The 20,845-nt window shown below is 52.3% G+C and overlaps 8 protein-coding genes across 8 annotated transcripts; 3 read left to right on the top strand and 5 right to left on the bottom strand.

Moving 5' to 3' along the window:
* Positions 1-618: 618 nt before the first annotated feature.
* Positions 619-2,051, top strand: B0T23DRAFT_317220 (uncharacterized protein; the record flags this gene model as incomplete). The annotated part of the gene is made up of 3 exons (XM_062834989.1): positions 619-664; positions 939-1,445; positions 1,549-2,051. 3 exons carry the CDS (start codon positions 619-621, stop codon positions 2,049-2,051), a joined length of 1,056 nt encoding a protein of 351 aa, XP_062693228.1.
* Positions 2,052-2,236: 185 nt separating this feature from the next.
* Positions 2,237-4,905, bottom strand: B0T23DRAFT_315741 (MFS general substrate transporter; the record flags this gene model as incomplete). The annotated part of the gene is made up of 9 exons (XM_062834878.1): positions 2,237-2,331; positions 2,403-2,518; positions 2,596-2,743; positions 2,833-2,895; positions 3,040-3,476; positions 3,614-3,755; positions 3,938-4,161; positions 4,224-4,307; positions 4,454-4,905. 9 exons carry the CDS (start codon positions 4,903-4,905, stop codon positions 2,237-2,239), a joined length of 1,761 nt encoding a protein of 586 aa, XP_062693227.1.
* Positions 4,906-6,002: 1,097 nt separating this feature from the next.
* B0T23DRAFT_149081 (uncharacterized protein) lies at positions 6,003-7,032 on the bottom strand. Its single transcript, XM_062832499.1, has 2 exons — positions 6,437-7,032; positions 6,003-6,280 (listed from the first exon to the last, which is right to left on the bottom strand). Exons 1-2 carry the CDS (start codon positions 6,689-6,691, stop codon positions 6,086-6,088), a joined length of 450 nt encoding a protein of 149 aa, XP_062693226.1. The 5' UTR covers positions 6,692-7,032; the 3' UTR covers positions 6,003-6,085.
* A 1,269-nt stretch (positions 7,033-8,301) lies between these two features.
* B0T23DRAFT_149068 (uncharacterized protein) lies at positions 8,302-10,284 on the bottom strand. Its single transcript, XM_062832498.1, has 4 exons — positions 9,604-10,284; positions 9,518-9,547; positions 9,013-9,457; positions 8,302-8,948 (listed from the first exon to the last, which is right to left on the bottom strand). Exons 1-4 carry the CDS (start codon positions 9,809-9,811, stop codon positions 8,435-8,437), a joined length of 1,197 nt encoding a protein of 398 aa, XP_062693225.1. The 5' UTR covers positions 9,812-10,284; the 3' UTR covers positions 8,302-8,434.
* Positions 10,285-12,440: 2,156 nt separating this feature from the next.
* On the top strand, positions 12,441-13,567 carry B0T23DRAFT_380415 (uncharacterized protein; the record flags this gene model as incomplete). Its single annotated transcript, XM_062837212.1, has 1 exon — positions 12,441-13,567. A coding segment is annotated over exon 1 (310 nt), but the record flags the coding sequence as incomplete, so codon positions are not given.
* Positions 13,568-13,739: 172 nt separating this feature from the next.
* Positions 13,740-15,895, top strand: B0T23DRAFT_380414 (uncharacterized protein). Its single transcript, XM_062837211.1, has 2 exons — positions 13,740-14,163; positions 14,230-15,895. The coding sequence occupies exons 1-2, from the start codon at positions 13,924-13,926 to the stop codon at positions 15,823-15,825; spliced, it is 1,836 nt and encodes a 611-aa protein (XP_062693223.1). The 5' UTR covers positions 13,740-13,923; the 3' UTR covers positions 15,826-15,895.
* Positions 15,896-15,920: 25 nt separating this feature from the next.
* B0T23DRAFT_380412 (auxin efflux carrier) lies at positions 15,921-17,810 on the bottom strand. The gene is made up of 3 exons (XM_062837210.1): positions 17,423-17,810; positions 16,366-17,354; positions 15,921-16,287 (listed from the first exon to the last, which is right to left on the bottom strand). The coding sequence occupies exons 1-3, from the start codon at positions 17,652-17,654 to the stop codon at positions 16,207-16,209; spliced, it is 1,302 nt and encodes a 433-aa protein (XP_062693222.1). The 5' UTR covers positions 17,655-17,810; the 3' UTR covers positions 15,921-16,206.
* Positions 17,811-18,079: 269 nt separating this feature from the next.
* Positions 18,080-19,741, bottom strand: B0T23DRAFT_149005 (uncharacterized protein). The gene is made up of 2 exons (XM_062832497.1): positions 19,266-19,741; positions 18,080-19,210 (listed from the first exon to the last, which is right to left on the bottom strand). The coding sequence occupies exons 1-2, from the start codon at positions 19,555-19,557 to the stop codon at positions 18,306-18,308; spliced, it is 1,197 nt and encodes a 398-aa protein (XP_062693221.1). The 5' UTR covers positions 19,558-19,741; the 3' UTR covers positions 18,080-18,305.
* Positions 19,742-20,845: the final 1,104 nt, after the last annotated feature.

Here is a 20,845-nt window from a genome sequence, read left to right as displayed (position 1 = left end):
CGTGTGCTCCTCTCTTTTTCGAAGCTTTAGAGGATATGCTACACAACATCTTTAACACATGTTATCGTGTCGAGGATACACGGCGGGAGACTCGCGAGTACAAATTTAGATACGTGTCGTCGAGGATTTGAGAATCAACTTGCCGGAGCCCTTCCCCAATGCTTGGGGCAACAGCGCCGCGTCCGCACATGAGGTGTGTCATGGATGACTCTACGGAGTAGTTCTTCACTTCTTTCGGACTCTATCGCCAGTGACATACATAGAAGGCGAGAGACCCCGCTGTATCTGGGGCTGAAACCACAGAAATCAGGATATAGCAACGGGAGACTGGTGATACGGGCCGATTATCAACATTAAACGCAACGGCCCAGACAGCCCCCCTTATTTCCGTATGCCCGCGGGGATCGTGGTCCACTGTCCCCCAATCATTGCGGACATAGTGACCCCCACCATTTGAAATTGGGGCCCCGCATCACCACCCACTGACTGCATCAGTCATCCATCTTCTTGGGAATCTGGGGTTGTTTTTAAAACATTGTCGCCGACGCTCTCGCATTCATCAAATTCTTCAAACACAAAAAGAAGTGTAGCTGTAATCATCGTCATAACTTTGTCAAAATGGTCGGAATCGCTCTGCTAGGCGCTGGCATTTTTGCCCGGGAGCGTAAGTCGTTGTTCAGTTCATCTTCCGAGCATTTCCCCAATTTCACCCCTCACTGATGTCATCACTTTTTTTTCCCTGGTGCTCACCAGCCACCATGACAACATCACCACCTACCACGGCATCCCAAGCAACACCATATAACAAATATCAAGTCCATCGACGACGACGGCGATGATGATGATGATACTTATACACGCCCCAATGTGACACAGCCCCCAACAAAATGTATCCAAGCTAACAAACTCCTCCGCCCCCCCCTTCTTCCACTCACTAGAACACCTCCCCGCAATCGAATCCGTTCCCTCCCTCTCCCTCAAAGCCATCTACTCCCGCTCCGAATCCTCCGCCAACACGCTCGCCTCGGCCGCCTCGTCTCCCGTAGACGTCTACTACGACGTGCCCACCGGCTCCGGCGAAGCCAATGTCGGGCCCGAAGAGAAGACCCTCGACGCTTTGCTCGCCCGCACCGACATCGACGCCGTCGTCATCGCCCTGCCCATCCTCGCGCAGCCGGCTGTCATCGAGAAGGCGCTCAAGGCCGGCAAACATGTGTTGAGCGAGAAGCCGGTGGCCAAGGATGTGGAGGAGGCGAAGCGGTTGGTTGGATTCTATGAGGCGCTGGACAAGAAGCCGTTGTGGGCGGTGGCCGAGAATTTCAGGTATACGCCTAGTCTTCTGAAGGCGGCGGAGAAGGTGAAGGAGATTGGGGGCAAGTTGACTACGTTCCGATTGAACATGAATGGGTGGGTGGAGGAGGGAAACAAGTATTTCAAGACTGAGTGTGAGTTTTTTGGGGGGGGGTTTCTTTCTCCCCCTTTCCCCCTTTGGTTTAGGTTTTTGTGGAGGGGTACGGTGGCTGACGAAAACACACACAAAATAAACAGGGCGCAAAGTCCCCTCCTACCAAGGCGGTTTCCTCCTCGATGGCGGTGTCCACTTCATCGCCGGCCTGCGCCTTCTGCTCTCCGAACTCAACCAAGAAATCACCCACGTCGCCGGCTTCAGCGCCCTCCTGGAGGAACGCCTGCTCCCCGTCGACACGGTGCACGCCGTTGCTTTGACCAACGACGGAAAGTCGGGAACCATCAGCATCTCGTTCGGCACCCAGTTCAAGACCGGACTCGAGGTCGAGGTAGTCACGACCCAAGGCTCCGTTTACTGGAACCCCACCCAGATCAAGACCAAGACAAAGGAGGGGGAGAAGACGGAGGAGTTTGAGAAGAGCACCGGTGTTAAGGAGGAGATGGCGGCGTTCGCTAAGGCGATTGAGAACGGACAGACGGAGAAGGAGCAGACGCCCGAGGAGGCGTTGAAGGATTTGGAGGTGGTGCAGAGGTTGTTGGAGTCGGGTGAGGGGAAGGGCATTGTCAAGGCGGTTGAGGCGTGAGTGAGTGTGTCTGGTAGGTTTGGTGAGGGTAGTTATTCGGATTCGGCGTCCGGGGTCTCGGTTGGCGAGAGTAGACCTTGGCGGGAGGCTCTGTTTTTTGCTGCGAGACGTTCTGGGCTATGACGGATGCGGGTCAGACCAGTGTCCAAAAGGGGGTTTCCAAGGACATGATCAGGTGTTGTAACTTACAGTAAAATACGAACATCGATAATGTTCAGCATCCAACACATGATGATGACGAGTATCCAAAGCACGATGGATATCTGCCAGGCATAGTGGTCTGTGGGACGAGAGGGGGTCAGTTGTGGAAACTGGCAAACATGGGACAAAGGGAGTGTGGGTGAAACACACAGTAAGGAGCCTGTGAAGCAGGCCATATAAGAACCTGGGACCAGGTCAAGACGGCGTAGACCCCGGCTATGGAGTACCCGACTATCAAGGTGCGAGCCTCTGAGTCTTGTGGCAGTCTATATGATCAAGATCAGCTTCCATAGTTCTTTCTCATTGTCACGACGAGCTTGGTGCAGGTAGGATGCGGACTTACATATCGGACAGCCAAGACATAATCAATGGCGCCGTTCCTAGACTCATATAAGTCATGAAGTAACTGGCGTAGGCGGCAGAAACCGGGGTGGTATCTGGATGAGAGGTCCAGATGCTCATGGTGATGCATGGAATCAGTCCAATCACGCCTTCAGGTTGATGACACCGATGTTAGTATGATCATGTTACCCCCAGTAATGTGCAGAAAACCTTATGGGTGTTCAACACACTCACTCACCTTGAGCAACCAACAGCGTCCACCGCGTCTGCAACAGATCCGATAAAATCGCCCAAATCCAAACTATCATGACAAACCACATCAGTCAGCCTCGTCCATTTGCACTTTCTCACCAGCCCTCCTCACACCAACCCATGTCCCCTTTCCTCAAACCTCCTCACCAACATTCTACCCAGTAGATAGGTAGGTAGGCAGATAGATACTCACCAAACACCACATTCACCCCATTTCCCGCAATCGGAATTGCATTCACCTGCTCAACGCTCCACCTCGGCCTCCCATTCTGGTCCTTTAGCTCCTTCAAGAAGAGGTTGAAATAATTGTACCCATAAGGCGCCAACACCGAAGCAACATACAGTGCCGGAATGAAGTAGGAGATCCATAACCTAAAGGTACGCTTGGCAGCGCGCCAAGTAATCTTTTTGGAGTCGGTTCGGCCGTGTCGTTTGAGGCGGTCCTCGGCGACTTGGATGTGTGCTGGGGTGAGCCAGCCGAAGCTCAGGGAAGGGGCTGAAGGGCAAGAGAATGTTTGAGGAGAGGCTTTGAGGCAGCGTGGATTGGGGGAGCGGGGGTAGTCCGGGATGAGGAAGAAGCCGGTGAATCCGATCAGGAGGGTTAGGAGGCCGTTTATAATGAAGAGCCATCTTGGTTATGGGAGAATGGGTTAGCGGTGGGTAAGTTGAGACGTTGGTTGAAGTTGAAGAGGTGTAGGATAAGATACAGTTGGAGGAAAAGAGGGGATGGAAGAGGAAAGGAAGGGGGTGGGGGGGAAACTACTAACCGCCAACCCCTAAGACCCCATTTGCCTTCAAGAGACTCGAGCACCGCAACCTGTAATGCCCCAGACATCATCGACCCCAATGCTTGACAAGAATGGTAAAAGCCCATGCGCTTTGCGAGTTCTAAGGGAGTGTACCAGTACACTGTTTCGTTTTCAAACCCAGCAGTCAAGTTGTCAGCTATCGTGTCGTTCAACGTTATATTCGTGCCTTGCATCACTACTTCCGTGTTTATGGGAGCCATGGCACTGATGGAGTCAGAAAAGGGTAGATGGGGTGGAACAGAAAAAAGAGAACGAGAAAGACAACAAGGAAACTGCACTGACTGAAAAGGGTCATCATGCCCGGCCATGCACTGCTTTCAAACAAGCCGAGCAAGACTCGCAAGGCGTAGACTTGGTGAGCATTCTGGGCGAAGGCAATGAGAGCCGTCACGAAACCCCATCCAATCTCGAGCCCTGGAAGCCAGTAGCTGGGACGAACGTACGTGATGATCACCTGGGAGGGGATGAGCATGAGACAGTAGGAGATGCTGAAGAAGGTGAGGAAGCTGGGAGGATATCAGCTGGCTTTGTCACATCTGGCATTACAACGGATATCGTTCGTTCTCACTAGTTTAACTCGTTGCCGTTGAGTTGCAAGTCTTCTTTCATGCCAGAGACGTATGCGGAGCTGATGTTGGTTTGGTCGAGATATCTGGACCGAGGTTGTCAATCTTGATTTTTTTCTTCTTACGACTTGGAAAGAAGAACATGGAAAGTTCTCACTTGATCACTGAGTTCAAGACATCATCATCAACTTCACGTCCTCACAAAGTTATCCATCAGCGTGCTATTCCAAACCTACCTTGCGAGATACACCCAAAAGTCAAGAGAAAGACATCCAGCCTCCGCACTAGATCCTTCTCCAACGGCGACCGTTCATTTTCATCCCGTTGCAGGAAAACGAGTCGCTTGGAGATAGTGTCCCAAAGTCGATGCTTTGCCGACGATGCTTGAGGTGATGTGGCATTCAACCGTTGTTCCTGACGAGGGTTTAATTGGCGCGCATGGGTCGCTTCATCGAGATCACTATGCTCCTCGCCGTCGCCATGTCCATGCCTAACCCTGCAACTGTTGGAAACACTAGGCCCAGGCTTGTTTCTGTTCTTGGTGGTGTTGTCGAGGTCCGTGTACCCGGGACTTTGACAATCGAAGAGCAACGGGGTATTCTCAAGGGCGGTGTTGGTAGCGGCGGGAGCATCCATCCCATCACGGAGTGAGTCCAATGGTTGGTGTCCACCGTCTTGCGACATTGCGACTCGTCCTGAAGTCTCTTCCAGACGGTCTTGCAGTGTGTTCTTGGAGGGGCAGAGGGAGGTCTGAACCGAACAGGCTGGGTACAAGTGGTTGGAGTCATAAAGGGACGGACATGGAGGACGGGGAAGGGGATCGAGATGTTGGCACGAGGACGAGGAATAGGGCCAAGGCAGTGTAGATCAAACGGTCGGGTTGGGGGACGTTGCCGCGGGGGACATTCGTGGGGGAGAGAGGGTGAGCTTGTTGGTGGTGGTTTGAGGCTCAATCCTACTTGGGATTGTTATCGTGGAGATGTGACAGGGGGTGATCAAGAAGCCGGCGAGGATGGCAGGCCAGCTGACTGCCACTTGTCCAAGCTTACTCTGCAGCTGTAGGTACAAGAGGAGGTCCATACTTTCGGACTGGTGGCGCAATGTAACAGCAGAATACCCTATGAATGCAATTACTGATAAATGTAAAGACCCAATAAATACTTGAGAGATTTTGGGTGCCTGAATTGATTTACTATGTCAAGGCCTACTACCGCTAAATGCAAGCTGGTTAGGCCTGGTTTTGTATTTAAGGGGTATCCTTCTATTGAGTATGCCCTTATGAGAGAAGGATCTCCGGCTCTCGGTAGAGGTCACTCACTCCACCTACTGTACTCCACTCGGGCAGCGGACCCCAGTGGGCGACGGCCGGGAACGGGACCCGTGCACTCGTACCGCGCTATGTGCAAATGGTCACTAAGTGCGAATAAAGATGGCCTATCCCAATTGCTTGTATTTACAGGGCAGGTGACCATACCGACGACCCCCGCATGTCCGAGCGAGTTCCGGTTCTGGAGATGTCCAGAGCGAGAAGGGAATGGCTGGTGGAAGAGATGTTTCCATTGACTAAAAGATACACTTTATCTTCAGGTTCTTGCAGGGGGGATCGAAAGGAGGTTGGTTGTTCTCGGGTTGTTGTGGGCGGCTTCAGTTTTAGCATTGTTCCGTCGTTTCTAGCGGCCTTCCCCCGTCATACCTACCTAACGTACCTTGTGTCCGATCACCAGCGCATACCCCCGAGTGTCCACTGCCTGTTCTTCCGTGTCAAGCCGGTGCAATCACGACGGGAAAGTCAAGACGCGTTCCATTCCTCTTTTGGATGCTCAGTTCTGGTGTTAGTTACACTAAACCTTCATTGGCCTGCCCATCAAGGAATATCGCTGCTCTTCACAAAAGTTGTCTCCTCCTTGCCAATCTCCATGGTCGCGTTAAACCAGGGAACAGCCAAAAAGAAAGGAGTCCCTTGTCTTGATAGGAATTGGACCCTGATTCGTCCCACATTCTTCGTCCAAACCTTATTTGGACATCTTCTCCGCCATGGCGTATGTAGCCCGCTCGCTCGCTTTTGCAACGAACCGAACGCAGTTAGTGGAAACTCGTATGTATGTATGTAAACAGACGAGAACCCTCGGACGTCCGCAATTTCCCCCTCAAATTGTTTCCGCCCGCTTGGTACTCCGTTAGCGTCCTCAGCTCATCAATTCCCAGGGCAACTCACTCCATCGCTATCCCTGGGACTCTCTTGCAATTTACCAAAGCTTCGGGGGCGGGCTTTGTCAGCCCCGTCGTCAGCATGGACGTCAGAACCGACATGTTGATCTCTTCCAGTGTGCTGGTTCCGTCCCGCTCGCTTCCGAATGTTTGGTTCTCCCAGATGTCTGGGACCGTAACCTGTGGGGAGGTGAGATTTTGGCGACCGACTTTTGCCCTGACATGTCAATGTCAATGTCAATGTCAACTGAATGAATGACATTCACCCGAATCACCTCTCAGGTTCCGAACATTGTGGGGTTCTGTTACACTTCCTTTCAACCGTCGTGCCCGGTCATCCTTTTTCCCGGCTGGTGTTCCTTTCCGTTGTCCCCTTTCCACTTGTTCGATGTACATACACTGGTGCAGCCGAGCAACCCAATGTCCGCCTGCCCCGTCCCGGGAAGTGACGGTATCCATCCGGTTACAGAACCCTTTACAACTATTGGAGTGCGCATTGCAGTGGGTTACAGCGGTGCCTGGTACTTGCTGGCCCTGCCGCCCCCTTCGTCCCCAACCGTGCCCGACGACCTGAGGGGAGGTATCTGGCTGGCTGACTGACTGGCCAGACCTGACCGGGCATCCCCGTTCAGGAATCCACGGTGTCGGTTACATACAAATACGTTTAGAGATCCACTTTTACTTGCTAGCAAGAAGCATCCTATTGGCTTATTTGTCTTTTTGGCTCCTGCTGGCTGCTGCCACAACGGCAACAAGTTCCCATTGGATGCCCCATGCTTCGTATCTCGCTAACAAGAGGAGTTGAAGTCCACACATTTCACTATCGCTACACGGAACTTATAGGGCCATATCATGTGTGACGAATACTACTAACTCGACTATACGTGAATCTCACGGCAACACAACCGCAACTTCGGTAGTTGGTTGTTCATACGTTACCGACACCCTACAGTTTTCACATGCTTGGTGGCGTACGCGCGCGCCGTTACCGCGCGCCACTGTCTCGAATCTTGCAGTCTGTCTTCATTTCAGGGTCCCATTGAGGAGCGGATTTCACTCCGGCACGGGGCACGGAACAAGGAAGGGCCTGCTACGTTATACATAAGGGCTGAGGAATTTGAGATGCATCTCCGTGTAACGCTACCTAGGGGGATTGCGATCGTTAAGAACAAGAACTACGGACTATTCTTTCCTTCCCACTTCCCATTTTAAAGTAACCCGTCGCTTGAGCATTCCTGCGTGTCGTGAAAAAAAAAGTCCGAGTGTAGAGCTTTGAACTGTGCTGGATGTGTATAATCGGGATCGCCTAGACGTAGGCGCCGCCCAAGTGCCCCAATGGTCCCCGGGGACGACCCAAAATCTCATTTCTTTTTCAGTTCCTCGCTCGCGTCAACGAGTTTAGCACCGAGCTTTTGAGAGACGTTGGATGACCCCCCGAGAAGTTCCCACAGTGCACGGACGTATGGAGTCCAAGTAAGACAGAAATTAACGAACCGAAAATTACACCACTTTCAGGTTGACAACGGTTCGGCAAAGGTTCAACAAGCCACTGTTACTACTGTAACCGCACCTGTGAGACAAACTAAAGTTCACTGCATTATATCGGTCATCATGTGCGTGTGTTTGTGTGTGTGTGTATGGATTTGCATTGTAAAACGTTCTTCTATGTTAGATTTATGAGGATCAAAGGCGTTTCGTTGCCTTCCTCATATTCGTTGCCCATGGTATCGCGCAAATAAAACAGATGGAAAGAAAATGTGGGTCTAGAAATTCACCCCGCTAACTCGAAGGGGAAGTTGCTCGGAGAAGATGGCTGAAAAGAAAACCGCCGTAGCAAATGAAGCTTATGTGTGCCTTTTGTGGCAAGCACTGAAGGCAACGCCCGTGTCCATGTCCGTGGAAGAAGAGATGGACAGAGCAAGGACTTTTGAGAACTGAGAAAGAGAAACAGAAAAGCACGAAAAAAAAAAAAAGAAAAAAAAAGAAGAGAAGGAGAATAACGACACTAGTGATTCTGGTCAACGGAAATGGTCCACTTCGTCTGAACCGTAATAACGCCAGGATCCTTAAAAGACCCCGGCTCGGCGGTTAGCTCAACCTCCGACCCGTCATCCCTGCTGAGGTTCCCCAGCCTGTTGTGATGACCGCGATGTTCCTTCTCTCCCGAAGCCGCAACAGCGGACTGGTGGTGGACATCCTTGTTGGAGGCGTACAGGTTCTCAAGGCCAATGTTGTCCTCATCGGCCAAGTGGCTGTTATTCTTGAGCCTGTTAAAGCCAGAATTCTTGGTGCCGCCAAAAGTAGCCGTGCCGTCTGAATTCGAGGGACCCAGCTTGGTGGTTCCTCGACGGGTGGTGCAGCGGGCCCAAAGAGAGCCCAACATGGGCATGCTAACGCAGAGAATAGCCAGATTAGGCTCAACGGTAGACCAGAAATCGGCATAGATCATGGTGCCAGTGAGGTTATTCATATCGAGGCCAACGAGGGTGACGATACGGATGATGGCGACGACGGAAGTGCTGTATGTTTTGGTTAGTATCAGAAGGCAAAAAACAGATGGCTAGAAGTAAAGGGTAAACTTACAGCAAACCGATCAAGAAAACGCCCGTCAGACCGGCTCTGGCAGTCCAGCTCATCTTCAAACCCCAGACGGTAGGCAAAGGCAGCGTCAGAATAACCACGTCGGTGACGACATTGAAGGCACCAATGGCAATGAAGGATGCCTTTTGACTACCGCACACGGCGTCCGGAGCTGACATGGGGTCGTAGGCAGCCCTAAAGGGGCGGCAGATCAAGAAGACCTGGAGAATGTTGCCTGTGCTCCAGAGTAGGACAAAGGTCATGGCAATCTTGGTCGCAGTGCGCAGGCCATCGTTGACGAAGACGCGCAAGTAGAAGAACATGACGGACAGCTTGACGGTGCTGATGCATGTGGCAAAGATGAGTTCGTACGAGACCAACAGCTTGAGAATAGGGACCAGGTTCATGTAGGTTTCTGTGAAGGGATAGCCGACACCCATTCCAATCCCTGTGATGCCAATATGTTAGATACCTGTTGTCACTGTAAAGCAGGAAGCAGTGAACTTACAACAGCCCTGGATGATGAGCATTCCAATACCTGCGATGCCATTTGTTAGATCTTGTCACTGTAAAGCACAAAGTGGAAAACTTTACCTTGAGGCACGGCAGCAAGAATGAGCCAGTCGTCCCACCACAGCTTGGCGCCAGACAGGAATCGAGCAAACATGCGCATTCCAATGACTCCTAGTGTCAATGCCACCAAACAGACGTTGATAATCAAGTGCGTCTTGACTATGCCCTTGGGCTCAAAGTATTTTGTGCCGAACAGGTGCGTCATCTCCGCGGGGTTGGGGGCCTCCATGATGTGTGGTGTTGTTTATCGTCTTCGTTGCTTTTTTTTTTTTTTTTTTTTTTTTGAACGGGTTCGACCTCGTGGGTCTTGTGTGCGTCGCCTTCGTTCCTTCCTTCTGGTTTCCTCTTTCACTTGCTCTTTCCTCTTCTTTTGTTCCCGTGATGTGTCTCTTTCCTATGGTTGCCTTGGGTAGGTGCTCCGACTCCAAGTGGAAAAGTGGAGTGGGTGAGTTCTGTAAGTTGTCAACGAGTGTGTGTGTGTGTGTGTGTGTGACAGACGTAGGATGCCGTCAAGTCAACAGATGGTTGTGTTGTTGGTGAGCCTGGGATGTTGATGCCGTAAATAGTGTTGTACGACCACCCTGGGAGGACGTTGTTGTTTCCCGGTGTAAATTACGGCTCGGGCCAGGTCGATCTGTGCTGTTCCAGAGACTCGGGTCCGGGTGGCTACCGGGACTGGTTGTCTTCGTTGAGAGTGTGTGGACTGTGCGTACAAAGGTTGGGATGAGACGGGAACGGGCGGGAAGGCCAGTTTTTGAAAACGTCTGAGCTCACAGCTTGCTTCTTTCTCTGGAGAGCCTTGTCGCGATAGGTCCCATGTTAGTTTATCCTTCCCCTTGGGGATAAGTATTGTCCTTGCTTTTTGTGGGAGAGTGGTGCGAAGCGAGGGCCTACCTAGACATAGAATATGCAGTGACGAGGGAGGCTGACGAGGGGTCAGTGTAGGATTGGAGCCTAGGAAGGAGCAAAGGAACGTTCCCCGAAAGAAGGTCTGGAAGTATGCTGTAGTGATCAATTCTTGGCCAGTGAAAATCACTGCTCTAGCCGGAGAATCGAAACCTTAGCGAAGATGACCTCGCGTCGACGGGAAGGTTGAACATTGGAAATCTGCGCTTATCCCCCGTCAACTACCGTAGGTATGGTGTACCCCGTCTGTTCGTTGAAGTTGCCTCCTGATGCTCCTGGGCTCCGGAATCAGACTGCCCTGGACGAGGTTGCAATCGACAACTAATGTAGGTCATGGCTCCATCAGGCGTCAAGTGCCGCTCGGGGACCAGACCCGGGGATCAGACCATCAGGACATTTCTTTTCTTTTTTTTTCTTCCTTCTGGGTCTTGCCCGTCTTCTGTTGCATCTGCAAAGCCCACTCGTTTCCGTCATCCTGGCACATGCCGCCTGGGCCTCCTGTCGGTGGGTGGGAACTTGACAATTTGACACTGACACAGGCAGAAGCTGGGCAACGGTCCATGAGACCCTGACTGCAAAGTCGGCAAGCAGCCAAGGCTCTCAATGTGACCTCTACCCGGCATAATCACGGTCTTCACCGAAATGCTGACCTCAAGGAATGTACCTAAACACACCGAAAATGAGCTAAACGTGTACAAGTGCTTCTGCCTACCTGGCGGGAAGTGAGGGCTTCCAGCCCAATGATAGAAGAGCTAAAGTTGCACGAGGCTAGGTCGCTCCCAGCGTAGTGTAGCGGCCGGAGGACGATAAGTGGATAATAATTTGTATGACCCATGTATCCATCAAAGGTAGCACTTTGACCACTGGGATGGAGGTTTGTGGGCCTATGGAGCTATTGTGTGGTTTTCCATTAATTCGAATTGCTGATGGTGGCGGTGCGGCACACGGCACGGCACGGCTGACTGTATTCGTACTGCCGCAGTCATGTACCGCCCGGGCTTATTCCTGTGTATGTAGCCCAGATGGTATTCTTCATGCGCGGTAGAAGTATGTATGCCGGCGGTAAGGCTCGCTTGCTGCCTGCCATGTGCGACCAACAATTGTGCAGTTGTTTTGGTCGGTGCAGACGACAAAGCGGGCCCCAAACTTGAACGGCACGAGTTGCTTTCCCATTTTCCCACAAGACCTAGCAAGCAGTTTTGCTTCAGAGCATAATAACAAAGGGTGGGCCATTAGGGATTCTGGCCACTCACAGCCACTGGTCACCAAAGGAGCGAGGATGCAGATGCATAGGCCGAAACCGACAAGTCCCCCAGTTCGGGGAAGAGCGACTACATAGCATGTTGGACGTATGTCGAGTGCCATATAACTTGAACCTGTTTGGCTCATACGTTGCAGCTTGCCTAGGGGTCTGATTCCCCAGTGGGAAATAAATCGACGATTCGCTTCATGTTGAACTTATGTTGTTGCTTCAATTTTCTTTCAGGGTGTTTATCAGGGTTCGAATGTCTCAGCGGAAGACAAAAAGAACATGTGCCGTTGAAGAATCGGCGATAGTGTGGAAACTTTCCCGAGCAACATGATTGGTTACTGAATACTTGGATTCTCCATTATTGACATAGCGCTGAATGCGGGTTGTTCGGTCCGACCCATGTCAACTCCAACGTCCATACATATTACGGTATCTGCCCCACTCATCTATCAGAACTCGGGCTGACATTGGCTGACTGGCCTTCTTTTAGAGTGTGGGCAAAACTGCCCTGTTCCTCGCTTGTTATGCCAACCCCTGAGCCCCTGACGAATACGGTTACACTACACTAGTGCAGTACTGGAAAGTTTGTTAGCGCGAAACGCAATACCTCTGGGGGATTTGATTGGCCTTGGAGGATAGTGTACATTTCGGAGAAGAACACCCGCTTCAGTTCCCTTCAAACTTTCGCACGACGACCATTCTCGCCGCCCCACTTCCACTAGGACCATCTCAAGCACCACCACTCAGAGTATTAACTTACCGAGAGAATCCTACCGACCTGACCCATACCTACCAACTGGAAACTGGAAGCAGTACACTAAAGTGCCTGTCCAAAAACCAAACCTTCCATCAGGTTCCAGGGCTGAATTGTACACTATTTCCCGACCGTCCGACTCCCACCTGTTTGGGACACTGAGACCATATTCTACTTCCTCAATCTCAAGACACTTTTGTATTTGTTCACAAACAGAATGACACCGTACCATCTGCGAACCATCCCCAAGGTCATACACGTCGGTGTATCTTGTATACCATTCCCCCAACCGCCCCGTTTTGCATGGCAAGCTTTCCCCTTATCCTTACATACCAAGCCAGACTATTTTACAGTAGAAACCCCTGCTCTGGCAACTAATGCAGGCAGTCCAGAACTTTCTGCAAAAGGGGGGGTTGTAAAAGCAGGCGTTTTAACTGTACCAAGCGAACCCATCATATACATACCCTTGATCGAAGCCACTACAAAATAACCCCAACACACCACACTTGCTCCATAGCATACGAATATACGCCCGCAATCCTGAACAGCCAAGAAGATGCAAAGTTAGACTGATGAACATGGTCTACCGACTCGTAAATATTCAACGGTGGAGTTGTGGCCCCAATTCCCCTTCCCCCTTCTCTCTTCCCTCCAAACTCTTGGGCTTCAGTTGCTGTTTGTACCAGCCTTGCCATCCCCGCTCTTTTTGCATGATCATGTATGGGAAATACTACTTTTCTCCACCAGGTTTTACCGGTGGCCCGGATGGGCTGGTGGGCAACAAGTCGAGGAGGCGATTACTGCTCCCAATCAACCGGGCTCTCTCCCACATCACGGCCAAAGTCTGGTCTGCTCTGGCGCCAAACCTGCGGAGCCTTTTGAAGTGACTATCATGAGTAGATCCATCATGAGGGACCACCAACACAAAGGAACGGGGTCTGTTGTGTATATTCTCTCAAGATCCTCTCGGGGTATGTCAAAGTCCCGATCTCCATCAAACATAACCACGATGCCGCACGATGTGTGTGTCCCGGTCTCAGCGCTGAATTCGCGTAGCACTTGCTGGTTGTCACTTTGTGCATGTGCTCCCGTGCAAAGTTAGATGGCGATTAGACACCTTTGTCAGGCCCAAGTTGTACGGTTTCCACTCCATGATTTCCGGAGCCCCGGAGGACTGCGTGGGGGGGGGGGACGGGGGTGGTGATCCTACCTTATAAGGTTCCTGCCCCGGCCCCGAGAAAACGGGTAATGTGTTGTCCAAACCGTACGCCCTCCACCTCCTGACGCCAAGCCCGCTGCTCCTACCCCCTCCCCCCTTTCCTCCTCCCCCCCCTTGCTACTTAAGCTTCAGCCCTTCTCCTTCTTACAACTTCTCAAGACACTCTTTTTTTATGCAATTAGCTGTTTAAATACAAGTCACATCATCACCATGGGCTCTGTTGCTGTTCCGCTAGCCGGACTCGAGGAGTCCTACGACTACATCATCGTCGGTGGTGGTACGGCCGGTTGCGTTCTCGCTAACCGTCTTACCGAGGACAAGGATGTCCGTGTCCTCCTGCTCGAGGCCGGTGATGACAAAACCACCGATCCCCTGGTTCTCACACCCGGCCTTGTCGCCGGCGTCTACGGCAAGGATGAGTACGACTGGAACTTTCAGTCTGTGCCTCAGGTAGGTTTTCTTCGTGGGCAGCAAGCATCCAATCAAAGCAAATTCAGGGACTTATCAGTAATGTAGTCCACTCTTAACAACCGCATCATCAACCAAGCCCGCGGTAAGATGCTCGGCGGTTCCTCCGCCCTCAATTTCATGATGCTGGTGTATCCCTCCAAGGCCTCTATCGACGCCTGGGCCGCCGTCGGTAACCCCAACTGGAACTTTGAGGCTCTCAAGCCTTACCTCAAGAAGTTCGCCACGGTGGACGTGCCCTCGGCCAGCACCAAGGACATCTGCTCCATCACGTACAACAACGACACGGTAGCCTACGGCGACGGCCCCGTCCAGGTCTCCTTCGGCGAGGGTTACGGCGTTACCAACAAGGGCTGGTTCGACACCTTTGAGTCGCTCGACCTGCTCTCCAAGAGGGACGCGCGCGACGGCCAGGCCCTGGGCGCCTTCCAGAACGCCAGCTCCATCGACCCGGCCACCAAGACGCGCTCCTTCTCTGCTGTTACTTATCTCACCCCCGAGGTCCGCGCCCGCGAGAACCTCAAGATCCTGACCAACACCCACGTCAACAAGGTCCTTTTTGATACTACCGGTTCTGAGCCCGTTGCCACCGGCGTCGAGATCAACGTCAATGGCATCGTCAGCCAAGTATCCGCCAGCCTCGAGGTCATCCTCTCCGCTGGCGCCCTCCAGTCCCCGCAAATCCTTGAGCTTTCCGGCGTCGGTAGCAAGGAGATCCTCACCCAGCACAACATCCCCGTTGTCGTCGAGAACCCCGCCGTTGGTGAGGGCATGCAGGACCACCCGATCGTGTGTCAGTCCTTCGAGGTCAAAGAGGGCACCCCCTCCGGCGACGTCCTGCGCGACCCTGCCGTGCTCAAGGCTCTGCTTGACATGTACACGGCCGACCGGTCCGGCCCCTTGGGCCAGTTGACCATCTCCGTCGCCTACACGCCCCTTGTCAACAAGACGGGCGTCATCTCGGACGAGGGTGTCAAGGAACTCTTTGCTGGTCGTGACTTCTCCAACCCTGCCCGCGCCGCGGTCCGCGACATCGTCACCAACCCCAACGAGCCCACTTTCCAGTACATCCTGTTCCCGACGCAGGTGCACATCGCCGACAAGCCCGACAACATGGCGACGCACCTGATCCCCGTCGAGCCCGAGAACTTTTTGACCGTCATGACCATCCTGAACTCACCCTTCTCGCGCGGGTCCGTGCACATCCAGTCCTCCGACCCCAAGGCAGCACCCGTGTGGGACCCCAAGTACAACCACGACGGTCTCGACATGGAGCTGCTTGCGCGCGGTGTGCAATTCGTCGAGCACCTGGTCGCCCCCGAGTCGGCGCTCGGTAAGCTTCTGAACCAGACCGGTCGTCGCCTGCCGCAGCTCAAGGGCGATGATCTCGAGACGGCCAAGGAGATTGTTCGCCAGAGACAGATTTCCGTCTTCCACGTTTCGGGATCGTGCTCCATGCGCCCCCGTGAGCAGGGTGGTGTCGTGAACGAGCGCCTCCAAGTGTACGGTGCCAAGGGACTTAGAGTCGTCGACGCTTCCATCTTCCCTATCGAGCCGGCGGGTAACATCCAGTCGGTTGTTTACTCGGTTGCTGAGCGGGCGGCGGATCTGATCAAGGAGGATCGCAAGGCGGTAAAGGTTTGAGGACACTCCATTTAATCCAGCAAGCGACTTGATTGATTGAAGTTTCTTTGTTTTTGTATAGCATTTTGGATATACCTTTTTACTTATAGCATGTGATGAATGATTAGTAAAGCTGATAACGTCTTTTCACGATCTCTTAGGAGAAATTTATGAAGTGAAGGGCCCAAGGAACATGAGCAGCATCGGCCTCGGAATGAGCAGAGGCAGTCTCAGTTCCCGTTCTGTACGGTCGTGTAAAGCTTGCTTTCGGGGCAATTGCTAACGGACAGCTTTACATTGTCTAATGCGTCTAAGAACGTTTTAGTACTATCTTCGCTTCATGTATCATGGAGTCTATACCCCCTTTCAAGTATGGTTTGATACCAATATCTTGTACGTCTACTACGCATCTGCAACATTCTGGGCTGCTCTGAGCGCACCAACGACAGAGAAGGCAATCACCGGAGTAGCAACGTAAGAAATCTGTTAGACAAGAGTTAGTAATACTTTTTTTTTTTTTTTTTTTTTTTTTGGCCTTTTTGATAGAGACAGGGAACTCACAGTGAGAAGCTTAGCCGTCGCCATCTTAGCTTGTTGAGGCAGGTTGTTGACATCGGCAAGCGCCACCAACCTCATAGCAGGCGGGCCAATAGGCATCATCATCATGGTGAACCACAGCACCGGGTCATCAAACAAGAGACCCGTCTTCTTGGCCAACCCCCAAATGATGGGGATACTTAGAGCCGGCATCACCAAGAATCTCCAAGCAAGAATAAACACAATGCTAGGCCACGGCACACGTCCTCCCTCATCTCCTTCCTTCATCTTGCGCAAGCTAAGACTGAGCTTGACGCCCACAATGATCACCTGCAGTGTAACAAACAGCTCGCCGGTGTTTTTGATGGGCGTAGTAAGCCAAGCCTTGAAGTATCCGCCCTCTTGCGAGTCGTTGAAGAACATACGGTGTAGAGCAGGAACCAAGCCGATGAGAACACCAGTCGATGCTCCCAGTGCTGGAGGGTTAAAGAAGGGCGCAATCCAGCTTACGGTCTTTTGGAGAGGCTTGGGCAAAGCATTGTAAGTCTTGTTCTGCGCATTCTCGATTTGCCGGGCCGTGGTCTTGGCGAAGCGTACGGCTTTCTTGGGGAGGAGCGACGTCGTCTCGGAGGGGCCAGAGCTATCACCGCTGTTGCTTCCAGACCCGTCGTGATCCTCCTCGTCTTCTTGGCCAGAATCCCGTCCGGACTCCGGGTCGCTGTCGGTCTGCCCGCCATCATCTTGATCGAGGAGTACCGGGCCGTAGCCAAAGGTTAGAGTGTTGCTGATGACGGCGCAAACAAGAAAATAGGAGCGGGCCTTTTCGACTACGTTGGGGTCGGAGGTCAAGTTCTTGAGGACTCCGGCGGCATCGAGTGCTTGGATGAGGAGGAGCGGCAGCGAGGTCGAGTTGTTGAATGCGAGGGCGGGGGTGGTCCATGCTGGAAGCTTGAAGATGCGGACGGATAGCTTGCCTACCACGATCGACAAGACAACGAAAATCAGGGACCAGACTGGGGTAGTATTTGTTAGCGTCGGGGGGTCTTTGCGTCAGTCACAGAGTTGGTGTGATATCATATACCAACAATGGGGAGATAGTGCATAGCAGTATCAGAATCGAGCTGCTTTCCCAGGTTGGCGACCAGCAACAACGGCAAGAAGATGGTGACACACATAGACGACAGGCGTTTGGCAGCTCCATCGTCGATGAGGTCGAACTGGGCCGCAAGGACACCGATCCATATGGTTATCAGAACGGATATGGCAGCTTGAATAGCCCCCATGAAGGAGACCAGAATATCCGATGACGCCATGCTATATCATAGGTTGGTGTTTCACTGCAGTCGAGTTTTGGTGATATTATAATTATGTCGAGTAAACTCTGATGTTTCTGCTGTCGACGAAGATGGGCGGCCGACTGAGGTGAGGAGGGGCTAGAACAAGCAGTGTACCAGCTGGGTGGGTGGGTGGTGCCAGGTTTAAGACATGGAATAAATGCCCGGTTGGAGGTTGAAATGTTCTGGGCAATCGACGATCTTGTCGCATTACGTCATGGTTCAGGAACCCGTCCGATCTTTGTTTGTGCTCCGTTAACGGAACAACCTTGGATGGCTGCCGTGCTTGCTTGCAGCTTCCTTTCCATCCAATGGCAATGCAAAGGGACTGTTTCTTCCGAAATATTTTTCAGCCGTCGGATCTTGGTTTTTTTTTTCCTTTCTCTTTTCACCATCGAAATCATGTTTTCTTCATTCTGGCTTCTTGGCAACCACCAACTGACTAAGTCCAGACTACCATTCAGAGCTCAACGCCACTGACTACATCACGACACGGATAAAATCTACGATCACTGGAACGACCAACATTGATTGCCAAGTACGATTTATATCGGGATATCGCAACATCATCAAATGCTATGAACTACACAGAACCGAAAATGAAAGAGGACAATGACATGTTCAACCTTTTCACAGCCCAAGATGCGACTTGACACTGAGCGCCTCCCTCCTGCTGGTGCTCTGAGGATCAAAGTACGGCCTCTCCCCCAGGCTGACCGCCCTGTTGCCCTTGCGCTCACCGAGACCTTCCTCAAAGACATAGTCGGGCGTGGCAGCGTGGTACACGCTCCTGTTATCCCAGATGGCAACATCGTTGGGGTTCTGCCACTTGAGGCGCACCTGCAGGTCGTGGTTCTCGACAATGAGCTGGACGAACCAGTTAAGGAAATGCTTGCTTTCCTCGTCGGTCAGGCCGTGGATGCGCTGGCAGTGGTGGCCGACTGCATAAACTGACCTCCAGCCGGTAACGGGATTGGTACGGATGACGGGGTGGATAGCCTCGAGAATCTCGCCTACGTTCTCGGGAGCGCCGCGCTCGCCGCTGTATATGCTAAAGTTGTTGCGCTTGGCCGCCTCGTTGAACAGGGGCTGGGCATAGTAGGCAGTGAGAGTGTCGAGGAAGGAGCGCAGAGTGGGCGAGATGCGGTCGTAGAGCTCGTAGCCCGAGGCCCAGAGCGTGTCGCCGCCGGTCTTGGGGAGCTGCACCAGCCTCAGGAGGGCATAGTCGCTGGGAATGGGCTCAAAGGTGATATCCGAGTGCCATTGGTCCTTGGCGCTCTGGCGGCCGCTATTGACACCGAAACCCTTGAACAAGTACTTGTCCTTGTACAGCGACTTGGCTTGCGCGGAGGAGATGACGCTGATCTCGTTATCTTCGACACCATGCTCGCGGCTGGCGTTGCTGATGGGGTGGATGTGAAGGCCCGAAGTCGCGGGCTTGCCGGCGAGCTTGCCTAGTCTGTCGACGAGTTCCTTCTGGAGGTCGTCGGTGAGCTTGTCCTGCTTGCGGAAGAAGACAACACCGCGTTGGGAGACTTGGGTTGCATGTTAGCATCAAGTCGGCGAATTCGGCGCAAGTTCATGGCTTACTGGTAATGGCAAGATCCCTCAGGAGCTTGTCAGAGTTGGGGGCGCGCAGCCACTCCACTAGATCGACGTTGACATACTCGCGACCGATAACAGGGGTGACCTCAAAGTTCTCGAATTGTTCGAGAGCACCACTGAGCTCAAGGGGCTCCTTGTGATCCTCGAATCTCTTGGGAAGACTTTCCGCCTCAGGACTATCGGTCTCGATGGCGGCGGCCTTTTGCTGAATAGGGAGGACCTTGGTCTTGATCTCGTCAACCGTCTGCTGGACGGACTCTACTGCTGAAGGAGACATGGTGAAGATTGCGAAAAGGGATATTGCCAAAGGGTATCTTGGAGAACAAAAGGCTCGGATTGCTCAATGGATGTCGGACTGAATGACTGAGTGGTAGCAAGAAGCTCCTTTTATGCCGAAAGTTCCGCTGAAAGGTCTAGAGGTATCGCCATGGTGTTGTTAGGTGATGCTATCGTCGGCGATTGTTCAGCCCCGAGTAGCGGCAAGTCGGCAGCCGTTGATATATGAAGTCCATGATGACAGAGCCATCGTGTCTGACGTGCGTGGCATCTGGCCTATCACAGAAGATCATATCATGGTTCGTTTCCTGAATAGGGACAAACGGAGAGGGGAAGTTGAGTGCAATGTTGCAGGGTGGCTCTCTCGTACATGTTAAGGAGCAGTGGCTCAATGATAAGCGTGCTTTCACCCCGCGTTGCCACCATTATATCAGTGGAGAAGGGTGGTTGTGAAATGGTTCCGCCCTCGTCGTTGAGCGGTGGTGCAATCTTGGCTTTGATCACGGAATCGCGAGTGCGAGTACAGCGTCATGGCGCCCAACCCGATTCGGCCAATGTTGCACATCTATGCAAGTTGCATATCAGTTGGACTGGAATGACACACCATGTGCTACCCATCTCTTCCAGAAGTCCTTGTCTTGATCCTGTTCTGTTCCATCTTTGGGATTGGGATTTGATCAAATGCCAATTGACAAATATCAAGCATCCCGCAAATCGTCTCACCTGTCAAGAAGCACTATCCTTACAGCTAGACACAGGATATAGCTGTTGATGTTACATAACCTCCTCAAGTTCTTTCGTCCCAGGTGTTCAGTTTCATCAATCTCCTTGCTCCCCCGTTGCTATAGCCAACCAAGCCACCCACGTGCTCTCTCGAGGATATCAATCTCGGTCAAGGGCCAATCCCAGGAGTTGCAATGACTTCAACGTCGCAGAAATGAGGTGCACGAACATGTAGGTATACCAATAACCACATAACGTCGGTACTGAAAGCGCTCATTATCATCAAGGTCTCTTTCGTAACGCTACGACGTGCGTTTCAAACATCAGCTCATGTTCTGGACCGTCACCCTGTAGGCGAGCGTCGTGAGATCCAATCGGAAAATTCACCTGAGACTCCAAGGTTTACCCCTGCCAAGACAGCCACAAGAAGAAGAAGTCAGTTTCCTTATGAAGATCTTCGTGGATAAGGTAGGTATCAGTGTGCCCCATTGCTCGATCTTGGAATAAGCTTAAATGCTTGTTTTGTGTCTCGAACGTTTTGGTCTGGAGATGCGCTCGCTGTAAGG

The sequence above is a fragment of the Neurospora hispaniola genome (assembly GCF_033458365.1).
Source record: "Neurospora hispaniola strain FGSC 10403 chromosome Unknown B0T23scaffold_4, whole genome shotgun sequence".
NCBI lineage: Eukaryota > Fungi > Ascomycota > Sordariomycetes > Sordariales > Sordariaceae > Neurospora > Neurospora hispaniola.
Note: the sequence above shows the minus strand (reverse complement) of the source record. Positions and strands in the feature narration are given on the sequence as shown.